Raw genomic sequence first — 14,639 nt, forward strand, 5'->3', positions numbered from 1 at the left:
AAATAACTGGTCAAAGTCAGGCTAGGAGAACGAATATCAGAAGGAAGTGAAATACGGAGAGGAGTACAAAAAATATACCTTTATCACCTACTCTGTTCAACATCTACTTAGAGGATTTAGTAAGAACTGTTTTCAAAACATGGGAGGTGTGATAGTAGGAGGAAGAAGAATAAAATGTATAAGATTTGCTAATGATATGGCGTTGTTAGCAGAAGAGGAGATGATACTGAGGAATATACTACAGCAACTAAATGATAGTATCAAAAGGATTACTAATAATATTTTCCAAACCAGTTTTATCAGAATATGAAAAAAAAAACAACAAAAGATTTCTGCAGTTACATCATTTGGTACCGTAACCATAACATTGCTATGGTCTCTCTGACATCTTTAATATTTTTCCTGCATGTAATAAACACTTATTTCTGAAAAGTAGACTACTCTCAGACACGTAGAATTGTTTATTTTAATACAAATATTTTTTTTATTTGTTCTATATAAAATATATTAAAAGTTACATAATGTTGTGACTAATTTTTCTATTTTCAAAGAAATGGGCATTATTGTAGTTTACCTTCTGCATAAATGCATGTTAAACCAGTGTACAAAATTTCAGAATTCTATCTCTGATGGTTGTGGAGTTATGAAATAATGTGTGACAATTGTCAAATTTTGGAAAATTTAATTTAAAATAAAAAGTGAATTCTTAAAAATGTTATTAGTAATCTTTTTTATACTTTTGTCAGATATTTAAGTTCTAATAAGTCTTATTGTGGTACCTTGTAATTTTTGTCCAATTGTAAGTCCATTTCCTTATAACATTTTTTGAAATTTAGAACCTGTATATTCTGATAATAATTGCTGTCGTTGACGTACATATATCCTTAAAGGATTTAGTGAAGCACTGTTTTCAAAACATGGGAGGTGTGATAGTAGGAGGAAGAAGAATGAAGTGCATACGATTTGCTGATGATATGGCGTTGTTAGCAGAAGAGGAGACGATACTAAGGGATATGACTGCTGTGAGCAGTATGGGATGAAGATAAATACAGACAAGACAAAGACCATGGTTATAAGAAGAAAAATAAAGAAGGTAAACGTGCGGATTCTAAGTGAGGCAGTAGAGCAAGTGGACAGCTTCAAATACTTGGGGTGTGCTATAAGCAGGAATATGAGCTGCTGCCAGGAAGTCAAAAGGAGGATAGCAATGGCAATGGAAGCTTTTAATATAAAAAGGAACATCTGATGATCTCTGGAAAATGATCTAAGGAAAAGACTAGTGAAGTAATTTGTGAGTAGTGTGGCATTGTATGGGGCAGAAGCATGGACATTAGGACGAAGTGAAGAGAAACGACTAGAAGCATTTCAAATGTGGATGTGGAGAAGAATGGAGCGTGTGAAATGGACAGATAGAATAAGAAATGAAGCTGTGTAGGAAAGAGTGTGTGAAGAAAGAATGATGGTGACACTGATCTGGAGAGAAAATGGAATTGGTTGGGTCACTGGCTGAGAAGAAACTGCGTACTGAAGGATGCACTGGAAGAAATGGTGAACGGAGGAAGATTTCGGGGCAGAAAAAGATAACAGGTTATAGACGACATTAAGATATATTGATCATATGCGGAGACTAAGAGGAAGGCGGAAAATGGGAAGATTGGATAATGCTGGGTTTGCAGTGAAAGACCTGCCCTTGGGCAGAAAACTGTGAATGAATGAATGAATGAATGAATGAATGAATGAATGAATGAATGAATGAATGAATGAATGAATGAATGAATGAATGAATGAATGACATTTTATATCTATAGATAAAGTAAAAAAATATCCCAATTCACCGCTATGAAGGAAGTTGAGGATCATGGAGATAGAAATCCATGCTTTCATTATCTAGTACTGAAATGAGATGGTGTGGTGGCCGACAGAAAAGGAGTCGATATTCAATATGAAAGGAGGGTGAGCGAATTTCAGGCCGTTCTGGACGTTTTGGCAACGACAAAAAGACCACCACATTATGTCTATAACCTATAGATATAAAAATACGTTAAGACACATAAACCATAGAACATGTATAGTGCAAAACAACTACCTATATGCTATAGATATCTAGAAGGGCATGACATAAAAGATAACAGAAAAAATGCACCATCAGTAACAACTGCATAGCAATTACCAAATATTACATCTCAGTATTGAGGAAATTTGAAGCACTGAACGTTTAGAAATTTGTAGTAAAGAGTCTTCCAATAATAGTGTCCTACGTTTAACATATAACAGCTGCCATGTTTATGAATCTATATAGAAGTCATATTTTTTCCATGGTTTCAGTTGTTGTTGAAAAATAATCATGGAACGTTACGTCATTTCACAACGAGTAAATATCATTAAAATTTATTATAAAAAAAAGTGGCCCGTTCGCATTCCGTGAATTACGTGAAGTGTATGGTGTGTGTAAGATCCTGGGATATGATATGATATTATTTTTTGCCTCAGTTCTAAGGTATGGATCTCAGAAACGTCTGTTTTTCAGCAGGATGGCGCCACATGTCCTACTGCTTACGAAACGGTCGACCTTTTGAGGGAGAAGTACAGAGATTTCACGTGGTGATGATATGTTAACTCGCACCCGAGATCATGTGATTTGACGCCGTTGGATTACTTTTTGTGGGGTTATATTAAACAAACAAACAAACAAACAAATAAATAAATAAATTATTGTTATAATAATAATAATAATAATAATAATAATAATTGATTTCACGAAATATAGGTCGACAAGATAGAAAAAACCTTCGATATCTGATATAACTCACGTGACCGAAGAGAGAGCAGACAACGTCACAAGAAAGTAGTCAGCTATACCAGCTTTCACTAGTAACCTAGACCTATATATCGCATCCCGATCCTTACTGCGAGTCCCATACAGTCGTCGATGAAGGCATTTTATTTATCTGCATTCTATGATAGCTCGCATTGTCCATCACAACAGACTTACAAGATAGCTTAAATTCCTCCTCTCTCTCTTATACCGAATTTTGCACACCTCTACTCCCTCCTACTTATCTGTCCGATTCCACAGTCTTTCTCGGTATCATAACTTAAATACTCGGTCACAATATGATAACACGCTAGAAATACCACTGCACACATCATCTCTTTATTCTTCATCTTTCACTGTTGCTACTTCTCGTCACTGGAATTCTCTGCCGCCTGAAGTCAAGGGCTGCCGAACTATAATTTCCTTTAAATGTAAATTAGAAAAATATCTTATGATGAGTTGCCAGACCTAACGCGTTGCAAATATTTAATGGAATGTGTTCCACTGTATGTATTTATTTTTATTTTTTTTTTGTTTCTTATTTTTATTATGTAAATCGTGTTTATTTATCACTTAACGCCAATATGTATCCCACTGTGTTGTTTTTTTATTATTAATCTATTTTTGTGTACATTTTATTTAATTATCGGTTTCTGCTTTAATTATGTAAATCCTACTTAATTGTAATCTAATACTAATATGTATACTAACGTGTTTATTTTTATTTTTATTGTGTACATTTTTTTTATTGAATTATCGGCTTCTGTTTTTATGTGATTCGTATTTGATTCTAACAACATTAATATGTATTCCACTATGTTTATTTTTATTTTATGAGGTAAATTTTATGTAACTACCTCTTTTGATCTCATTATGTACCTAAATTGTATCAGTATGTAATTACTTAATTCTGATCCAGTTTTATGTTCAACTGTGTAAGCAAGTTTTAATCCTGGTTGAGTGTAAGAGAAGGCCTTACGGCCTTAACTCTGCCAGGTTACATAAAGCCATTATTATTATTAATATTATTATTATTATTATTATTATTATTATTATTATTATTATTATTATTATTAGGCCTATATTAGGCAGAACTTGTGTTTCTAGTTATGTCGTGAAATTAAAGGGTTCATATCGTCATGATGAAATTTAACCACAGCACATTAAAAAAAATATATATATTTTTTTTTAAGCAATGACTTGCCGTCGTCTACCTCTAAAATTTATTGCTTTCGTATCTCCCCTTCACATGATGAAATTTAACCACAGCACATTTAAAAATATATATATATATATATATATATATATATATATATATATATATGAGGTGTATAGTTCCAAAACCCGACATTTGCTTTCTAAGTGGTTTAGAGAAAAAGCCAAAAAACTATCTGCAGTATTTCCAGTGTTGAGATGTGCAGGAAATTTTTATAATAGTCTTTAATAGTAAAGCTGAGGATAAAATTACATGTTTGAACTAAAAGTATGTATTTTTGTAAGAGTCATTAGATTATTAAATTTGGACATGTCGTGTTTTGGAACTAACTATTGCATATGTCGCATTTTGGAACTAACAATAAAATATATGTCGGATTTTGAAACTAACAATAAAATTTATGTCGGATTTTGGAAATTCTAATAACATTATTTCCCGTAAATCATCCACATTTTATACTAAAAAGCTATTAATTTTATCCATGGCATATAATAAAGAATTGTCATTTATTTAGGTATATCATCAGAATTTTATATTTAATCTTTCTTAAGTGTACATTTTAAACCATGAAATTTTCTTCTCCCTGTGGTTCACAGATAGTCAATCTTCTTCATCCTCATCCTCGTTATAAATACGGTCTGTAATATTCTTGCAATATTCCAAAGTTTCCATGTCTCTCCAGTTATCTTAAACATTTCTTTAAGTAATTTATTAACATTACTTAGTTCTCCCTTATAGATTATGCATGTGTTTTTGTGCAAGTGTGATTTTTCCATCCAGAGCATGTTTTCCTCTTTTTCAAAATTCTTTGTACAAATTTACAATTCTTCTATAGTTATGTTCACCCCTTATCACAACTCCATTTTTTTATTCCTTTATCTTGATTCTTTTACAGAATTTTAGTTGAAATGCTAGACATTTGGTGGCTTCAAAACAGTTTGTATATTCGTTTTCCAGTAATAAACTGGACAGTCTATACTTAACTCGTTTATGGTGTCATTGTTGTTGAAAATATTGTAGTAATCTTCGGATTTTATAATGTTCATCTTCTTTGCCTCCTTCTGAATTCCATAAAAGTTCTAACCGTTGGTATGGAAGAAATGGAGCTGACTAATTTTACCTAATTGTTCGATGAAGCCTTTCATAGCATATCACTTTATTTCACATTTCTTGCTACATGTATCCTCTTCTCTTCATTTTTTTACTGGCGGAATTCCAATTTTTAAATGCCACTTAGATAGAAGTCCCACCCAATTCTTTGACACTTGCAAGATTTTTTAAGAAAGTTTGTCGGTAAACTGGCAGAACACGACCTGCTCCCATCCCCTGATGTCTCACTGTTCTGTTAACAAAATATGTTTTAGGATAATCAGCTATTGTGTATTCAGTATGAATTCATCTTGAACCAACTTATTAGGACGCTGTAAAACACTTTGTAAAAGTGGTTGATATCACACTGAGTTAGGTAACTTCATTGGTTTATGGGTAAAGTTTTGAGTTCTGAGAGAGTAGCGACCAATAATCAGTACAAAAAATTATCAAATACAGGCAAGCATCGCACAATCACTGTAAAGACAAACATTACAGTTAGCATAAAACTTAACTTCCTATCCCTTTTCTGTGTTTTGACTAATTCTTTGTATCACCGACTCTCTTTCTTCCACGCCCAGGCTCTGAAGGCGAAATCTGTATGTGAGATTCTATGAAAATTTTACTTCTATAAGAAGCTCACACAACACGTCAACACGTTGTAAAAATCTGCACAGCTCTGAAGTATCAATATAACGAATCAGATTCTAGTTCAGCTAAAGTTCCATTGTCGATCCTCCCAGTAAGTTCCGTGCACTGGAGAATTATGATATTCCAAAAGAAATCACCAGTGGCATAAACAAATCACACACTTCTTTGTCTTGAGCAAAGATGTCGACTTCTGGAACGTTACTGGCCTTCATAGTTCACACAATGGCAGTGTAAATGTCGGACTTTGGAATAAACTGCATATGTCGAGATTCGGAACAATACCTTAACAAAATAAGTCGGGTTTTGGAAAAAATTGCATATTTTAAAGCTTGATTTATGTTAGAAATATCGAGTTTTTGAGGATGAAAAAGTGTTTTTCCAATGTATTTCAACCCAAAGATATAAGAAGTGATCGTAACTCATTTTTCATAAAAATGGCAGATGTCGACTTTTGGAACTATACACCTCATATATTTTAAGCAATGCCTTACCGTCGTCTACCTCTAAAATTTATTGCTTTCGTATCTCCCCTTCACATGATGAAATTTAACCACAGCACATTAAAAAAAAAAAATATATATATATATTTTTTAAACAATGACTTACCGTCGTCCACCTCTAAAATTTATTGTTTTCGTATCTCTCCTTCACATCATACAATCCGGTATTGATTGCATTGAAATAGTGCGTTTGTCCTTCACAGCCTTCCTTGCTAGTTGCAATTAAATTATAAAATCTTGATAATTATTTTTTTAACAATCGAGTTCCCTCAACATTTTGGACACCCCTTTCGCCATGTTGCGTGACGTATGTTGTCATCGACTATATTGATTCTAGATCACTCCATTACTGTCATTTTGATTTAACTGCATTCAAGATACGCACGAATGGTAAACTATACAGATTGTTTACACGCAGTCAGGCGTGACGTCACAAGTTTGTGGGCGTGATTAGGTGGCCCTGTGATTGACGCCTAGTAGGAGTGGACTGCTGTTGAATTATACACACTTCATGGACAACACGTATTCTGCATACAACGCTTCTTAGGTAAAGTCATTTCTACGTCTGAGAAGAAGAAAAGTATCAACTTAAGTATAGAAAATAAAATCATATTGTACATACTTTCACTGTAAGATCGCTGTTGCCAGGTGAGGAATCCACTGCTTGTTGTATGTCTTTGGCGGAGTAAATCTGAGGGACAAGAGATACAAATTTTGTCATATATGGCCTTTTGTACAGCCCTGATAAAGCGAAAACCAATCCGGTAATTGCAACGCAGGTACAGAAAGAAGGTAAAGTTGTGGAGTGGTTTATATGTTTCTTTTGCAATAATCAAGCATTTTTCTAGTTTTCTAGTTGCATTGATTCCGAACCTAGCGTATACAAAGTGAACCGTTATATACAGGGTGTCTCAGGAGGAATGTAAAATACTTCAGGATAATGTGGCTCGTGTTAATTACATCGACCTAACCTGATATACCTATGTCCGAAATCTAACGGTTGGGAAGTTATTGATGGACGAACATGTAAATGAGGAGAGTCATTATAGAAGTATTTCTACGGTTTATACATGGTGCCATTTAAAAAAAACAGACTTTTTATAAATGAAAAGTATGGTACTTGAAAACATGTTAAAAATATTAAATCTTTGATACCCTACAAGAGGCATGTCAATTGATGCTCACAGGATCAAGCGCGCGCTTTAGAGTCCAGGAGAGCCTGAGCGCTTTACAGCGGAAAGGAAAGAGACAGACGAAAGAGGTGGTATATGCCGCTTGGTCGAGCTATATTCAGGGATGGCCAGCACTGATTCAATAGATAAAGGGAAGAGAACTTATTAATACTGTATCCATGTTAATTTTTAGATTTGCCTGAGAAGTATAAGTGCATTATAAGAATGTAAGTTTTAATTTTAATGCTCATTTTTCACAAGTTTGAATTTTTATTCAAAAGAAATATTTTCTCAACTTTTCATATAGAAAAGTGAAATTTTCAGGTACAGGCTTATTAATTTAGTAGCCTTACAGAATGTTTTCGTAAATCTATTATACCGTATATACGTATTACTGAAGGTAGTGTATTGAAAATTTTGAAAATATTAGCATGGAAATTGTCTGTAAGGAAATGAATTAACAAAGCAACTACTATACAAATCTGGCTTTCAGTAGTAGCTAACTGTAAAGCAGGTTTGAATATTTCAAAGAAAAATTGTTCACACAAGTATTTGTGTGCACTCAAGTTGAGTTCTGGCGTCTAGTCAGCTCATTTGAGTCGTGTGGATACAAAGGAAAAATTGTGACGGTGTATAGTTCCTGGGGTAGCTCAGTCGGAAGAGCGTTCGCGCGCTAAGCGAAGGGTCCCGGGATCGATACCCGGCCCCGGAAAAATTTTTCCTTGAAATTATTCAAAGCAACTACTCTTACATCATAAGCAAAAGATACGTGCCCTTGTGTTGTAAAAATGTCAGCTCTATAGCTTCAGCACATTTCGAGAAAATAATTTAATATTCTGATGATAGGAAGTTGCTCACAAATATCACCTTAAAGGCATAATGCGATAAGAGTTTTGTTATGTAATATTAGTTACACTTAAAACAGATACAGTACCTAGGTAACTTTGCTTTGTACTGTAATATTGTTTTGATTAGTTTATTGATTATTTTTGTAAGGTTAAAGATATCATCAATATAAATTCCAACTTATCATGTCATACTCAACTCTTTCTTTGGAATATCACTTCCTTTATGAATGATGTGTTTCATCCACTTACTACAGTATAATATTATGCTACTATGGAATTTAAGTGAATATTCCTTCTTAACTCTCTATTATGTTATTAAGATTTAAAACACAAGTGCAATATTAAGAAATCAGTGTTAGTACTTTTGTTTTATAGACAATACAGATAATATTAAACAGAAAGAAGCCATATAAAAATAACGACATAAAATTGTACGTTCCGTTTGAAGTTTGTGCACCACTGTTTTCTTAATCCAACAGGTTGCTTATTGCTTATTCATATACACAACCTTTCCTCTTTTCATACTTAGCGCTTGCTACCCGCGCACGACGTCAAGGTCAGAAAAATGCGCTTGCTTTGACATCACTGCCCTACAACTTCTGTATAAATAGTTTCTTCATAAAATTAGTAATAAGAAAGTTACAAAGTTACATACTTTTTACTCATTCTGTATATGGCTTAAAAGTGAGTACTTAGACTGGCTTCTATAAAACGGGACTTGCATTACGAGATAAGAATTTATGTTGTAATCTACTACAGGGACATCATTTTATTTTTACTTCAATTTTTATTGTACCTGAGTTTTTTAATGTACTTCACTCCCACCCCTTCTACTAATGAAGTTCCAACTCCACACAGAACCAAGACCGCAGATAGTAAGCACTACTGAGTTACTGAGTATAGTACGTTCCAGAAATATGTTCGCGTTTTCCAGTGACGAAAGGGCTTTCAATATTGAATCATATTTTTGCACAGGTACTGTCCGTTTGCCTACGTCGCATCCCGATTTCCCCCACCTGCTTCTGTTCGCCCCTCTGTAAAAGCTGGGCTGTTTTAGCTCTTTTCTGAAAACATTAATTTCTGTTAGGAATTGGACGTTTACGTAATATTGTACAGCTGTTTAATTTAACTTAAATAAAAGGGCCTGGTTAAGTAATTAACTGTCACGTGATTTCCTCCCTTTCTACAATCCTGCGGCATAACCACTTGGACGGACAGTAGATAGCATGTCTGAGTAATTTTATATTTTCGGGTCGGGCAGAAGTGAAGATTGAATTCACAGTACGTAGAGTAGGTACAGAATTATTTCAACATGAGTTACTAGTACGAAGGACGAAACTGGCAATTGGAATTAGATGCAATAGTCTATAGTGCGATAATATGCACAAAAGAACTGAAGCCTGTATCGAAATGAACGGCCACCATTTTCAAAATTGTGTTTAAATATTCATATTATGATTATTTTTCAATTCAACTTCTTTCTCTATATTGTACGCTAATGTGCTGTAGACAGTATAATATACATTGCATAATGAATACGTTCGCATGGATAACTCATTTCGTGAGTAAAAACACTTATTCTTAATACAGTACTGTGCTTTGATTAAAGAAAAACCTAATGAAAATTATCAAACTGAAAATCGCGATATTTCCTAGTTTACGTAAATGGATGAACTACTTTTCTTCCATCCTATACCTAGTAGAGTGATTTGTGTTTTACGCCAGTATCATCGAACTCCAGTCTTGGAGGGGGGAGCAAGCGGTGTTTCCGGTTCTCTAAAGGTATAGACAGGTTAATATTAAAAATGTTCGTAAAACTAAAATGATGTCCCTGTAGAAGTAAATGTGAATAGAAAAAAGGATTGTTCGTAGAGTGGTACGCTGAAGGTCGTCACTTACTACCGCTATTTGAGAATATACTGCAAGTTCTACTGGAATTGAAATATGATATCAAGTTCATAATATATTACCTACTTCCATGCATTCCGTCTGAAAGGGACTTTTGATATCAAACAAGTATGATAAATTACGGAGGTGAAATTAATACCGGACTAGAAAGAGGGGTCTAAACCAGGCAGGCAGAGTGCAGGTTTCGTAACCAAGTCACAGCTTCCGAATCCTCGGATACAGATAGCGTATTTAAGGAGGATTTCGGACGGAAACTTACACCGAAGTTCCATCGTAAGAAGAGGATTCTTACTGGTTAGAGATTCCTACGGGTCGGATAATCAATATCCTGACTGCGACAGTGTTCGAGCTACTTGAATTTCTTTCACAGAGTTTGGGCAACGGATATTGTGCTTGCCGTTTGTGTTAGACAAGCAGGCGTAGGACAAAATGTTACAGAGTGGCCGTGCTAACATAAAACGTATAATCCAAGTCAGTTGGGAAGGAAGTTACAACTTGCATAACGTCACTGCGTCTTCAAAATCTGTTGTGCGAATTTAAATAGATTTTCCACGAGAAAAAATATTACTTTTAATTACCTTGTTTTTCAGAGATTTGAACATCAAGGGAATTAAAAGTCGTAGGGTCTGGGTGAGGAAGAAAATAACGCAGAGAAAGTGGGGGAAACATAACAGATGAATTGTGATGAGTGAACTGCTAGTTCTTGACTGTTTCATTGATTATATTATTGTAGTGGGGTCTATACATTTATAATTTAATTTGTTTCATCACTATACATTTTCACTTAAGATTATACATTTTCAAAGAAAAGTATTGTTATTGTTTCCCCCCCCCCCCACATATTGAGAAACAAAGAAAGAGTGTTTTAAGGGTTGCTAGCAAGAGTGAAACATTGTTTGTGTTTATACACTGGTCAAAAAAAGTTAAGCATATTTCCAGTTTACCCAATAATACCTTATATTTATGTTTCTTTTGGTTTTATGTGGCACGTGTTATGTTTACCAATTCAAACTCTTTCATTTGTTTTAGTCTGCATCACTAGGTAACGTCCAAATCACGGCTAGTAAAGAAAAGCCTGTAATTCGAGCAAAGTTCAGTCAGTGTCATTTTGCTTCATAGTGCTTCATAGTGCAGTACAATGGCTCGGAACACCCTTACAATGGCAGACCGCATCAAAATCATCACTTTGATGGAACAAAACATGAGACAAGTTGATGTTGCTAACATCCTTCATGTGAATCAGAGTATTGTCTCCAGACTGTGGAGAAAGTTTCAGGAAACCCAGTCAATAGCAGATCGACCTCGCGAAGGCCGTCCACGCAAAACAACACCAGGTCAGGACCGGTATGTAAGGTTATCTGCACGTAGGAACCCTATAGCCTCAGCTACAACTCTGCGCCATGACCTGCGCGAAGCCACTGTGTTGTTGTAAGTAGCCAAACTGTGCGCAATAGACTTCATGACATAGGGTTGTATGCTCGAAGACCACTCAAGACTCCAGCACTCCGTCCACATCACAGGGGTGCTCGTGCAAGATGGGCTAGAGCACATGAGAATTGGACACGAGGCCAATGGACCAGAACTTTATTCTCAGACGAAGTGAGAATGGGCCTACACCCTGACAACAACTCTATTCGCGTATGGAGACGAACAGGGGAACGAAATCATCCCTCAATGACCGTGGAACGTCACCAACAGTTTGGTGGTTCAATCTTGTTTTGGGCAGGTGTCATGTTTGGCCGCCGCACACCACTGGTTTCAATAGAGAGAAACATGACTGCTGCCGTGTATGAGAACAACATCCTCCATAGTAAGTGGTTTTGCAGAGACTGTAGGAGAAGGGTTCACTCTACAGGACGATAATGCTCGGCCTCATCGTGCTCATAGTGTGCAGCGGTATCTTGTAGAACATGGGATCCGAAGAATGGATTGGCCAGCATGCTCACCGGATATGAACTGCATAGAACATGCATGGAGCTTTCTCAGGAGAGCCATTTCCAATCGTCCACATCACCCAATAACGATTCAAGAACTCAGGAATGCTGCCTTGGAAGAATGGGACAATTTGCCTCAGGAGAGCTTAGATGCATTGGTACTGAGTATGCCCCGTCGCATACAAGAGTGCCTCAGGGTTCGTGGAGGACCAACACGTTATTAAACAGGGTACTGAAAGCACCATCTCCTTTTCTTTGATGATGTACGAATTTCAACTTCCCTTATCTTTTCCGTTGTTTCCAAACAATGCAACTTTTTCATTTCATATTGAGTCCATTGTTAACAAATAGTGTATTTCTACTTTTAAGTTTATTCTGTGGAACCAAGAAACCCAATTATAATTTATCTATTTTATTTTAATTAATAAAAACAGTTATATGCCTAATTATGCTTAACTTTTTTTGACCAGTGTATTTATGACCCATGAAACTATTATTGTCATAGATAAACAGGAAAAGCGTATGTTTTGTTTTCCCCACAGTTATTGTTTTCTCCACAGGATTAAGGTCACAAGGCCTTCTCTTCCATCGTACCAGACAGCACACATAAATACAAAAAAAAAAAAAAAATACAAACTTCGAATCTGGGTATCTTGTTCTAATGCAGTGCACTGGTAGCAACTTTATAACATGGGGGCATGAGATAGTTACTCTGCCTGCCATAAATAAATTTACTTCAATGAAACCCCCCCACAAAAAACACTGACAAAATTAATACAGATTAAATTAAAGACCTATAGAGAGCCAAGAGAGTCAAAGAACGCTATAGAGCACTTATTAAACCAATAGAAGAAAAAAAGATAGTTAAAATAACAGTAGGCCAAATGATGATAATAATTATAATAATAACAGTGATAATAATAATAATAATAATAATAATAATAATAATAATCATACTTACAGGCTTTTAAGGAACCCGGATGTTCATTGCCAGCCTCACATAAGCCCGCCATTGGTTCCTATCCTGAGCAAGATTAATCCATTTTCTATCATCATATCCCACCTCCCTCAAATTCATTTTAATATTATCTTCCCATCTACGTCTCAGCCTCCCCAAAGATGTTTTTCCCTCCGGCCTCCTAACCAATACTCTATATGAATTTCTGAATTCGCCCATACGTGCTAAATGTCCTGTCCATCTCAAACGTCAGGATTGAATGTTCCTAATTATGCCAGGTGAAGAATACAATGCGTGCAGTTCTGCATTGTGTAACTTTCTCCATTCTCCTGTAACTTCATCCCTCTTAGCCCCAAATATTTTCCTAAGCACCTTATTCTCAAACTCCCTTCACCTATGTTCCTCTCTCAAAGTGAGAGTCCAAGTATCACAACCATACAGAACAACCGGTAATATAACTGTTCTATAAATTCTAACTTTCAGGTTTTTTGAGAGCATACTGGATGACAACAGCTTTTCAAACGAATAATAACAGGCATTTCCCATACTTATTCTGTGTTTAATTTCTTCCCGAGTATAATTATTCTTTTGTTACTGTTGCTCCAAGGTATTTGAATTTTTCCACCTCTTCAAAGGATAAATTTCCAATTTTTAATAATAATAATGATAATAATAATAATAATAATAATAATAATAATAATAATGATAATAATAATAATAATAAAAACAAAAAAAATCATTACATATTAAGGGAAAAAATGACAACAGCATAGTTACAATATTTATTAAGCCGAAGTTGCGCAACCTGACAGGTGTTCAACAAGCAATTCCATGAACTAGAATGTGATTCTTTAATTTAAATTTGAATTTCGATATTGTCCGACAGTCTCTGACATGGTCAGGGAGAGAATTCCAGAGGCGTGGAATCGATATGTTGAAAGATGATGAGTAGAAGGATCTTCTGTGCGGAGGAATAGAGAGAACTTACGTGTTCCGTGTTTGAGGTAGTGGAAGGTAAACAAAACGAGATGATAGGTAAGAGGGTGTGGATGATTTAAGGTACGCGAAAGAAATCTAACATGTTGAAGGTCTGCAGGCCAAATTTGTCGGCCGTTTCTCGCCTATGCTGAATTTCGATGCCTGAAAAACTCCTGCATTTGAAACGTCGTAGTTGGATAAAATATTGCTAGTACCACCACAAGCACTACTACTACTGCGTGTTCAGTTCAAAGTGTGTCATGGCTCGCTGTATGCCGTCATGTGGCTAATCGATGAGCCTAGAGAATTCAATCTTCCTACACTTCCGCAGAGGCGTATTACCTATGTGCCAGAGAAGTTGCCTAGCAAGTACGGCGTTCTTTCTGAAGGGTACTTACAGAAACATACGGTAACGCCTGTAGCGGTAGGAATGTGAACTGTTTGGAAACACTTACTGAGGTGAGTTTTTTCCTTACTGTCGGGATATGGGAGAGGGTTAAAACGATTACTTACGTATTTGTTGACATTAACTTCGACGGTCAACATGGATACGTAGCATTTGATTTGTGT

General features: G+C 35.5%; 1 protein-coding gene across 7 annotated transcripts in view; it reads right to left on the bottom strand.

The window, feature by feature from the left end:
* Positions 1–14,639, bottom strand: part of Pde6 (phosphodiesterase 6) — an 840,004-nt gene that overhangs the window by 124,721 nt on the left and 700,644 nt on the right. For 6 of the 7 annotated variants that reach the window (XM_069822899.1, XM_069822895.1, XM_069822898.1 and 3 more), the window contains one exon: positions 6,894–6,962. The exons of the other annotated variant lie outside the window; for it this stretch is intronic. In XM_069822899.1, coding sequence (XP_069679000.1) covers positions 6,894–6,962 — 69 coding nt within the window. The remainder of the gene's footprint in view (positions 1–6,893; positions 6,963–14,639) is intronic. 7 annotated transcript variants of the gene reach the window in all.

This window comes from Periplaneta americana, chromosome 4, assembly GCF_040183065.1.
Source record: "Periplaneta americana isolate PAMFEO1 chromosome 4, P.americana_PAMFEO1_priV1, whole genome shotgun sequence".
In the NCBI taxonomy this organism is placed as follows: Eukaryota; Metazoa; Arthropoda; class Insecta; order Blattodea; family Blattidae; genus Periplaneta; species Periplaneta americana.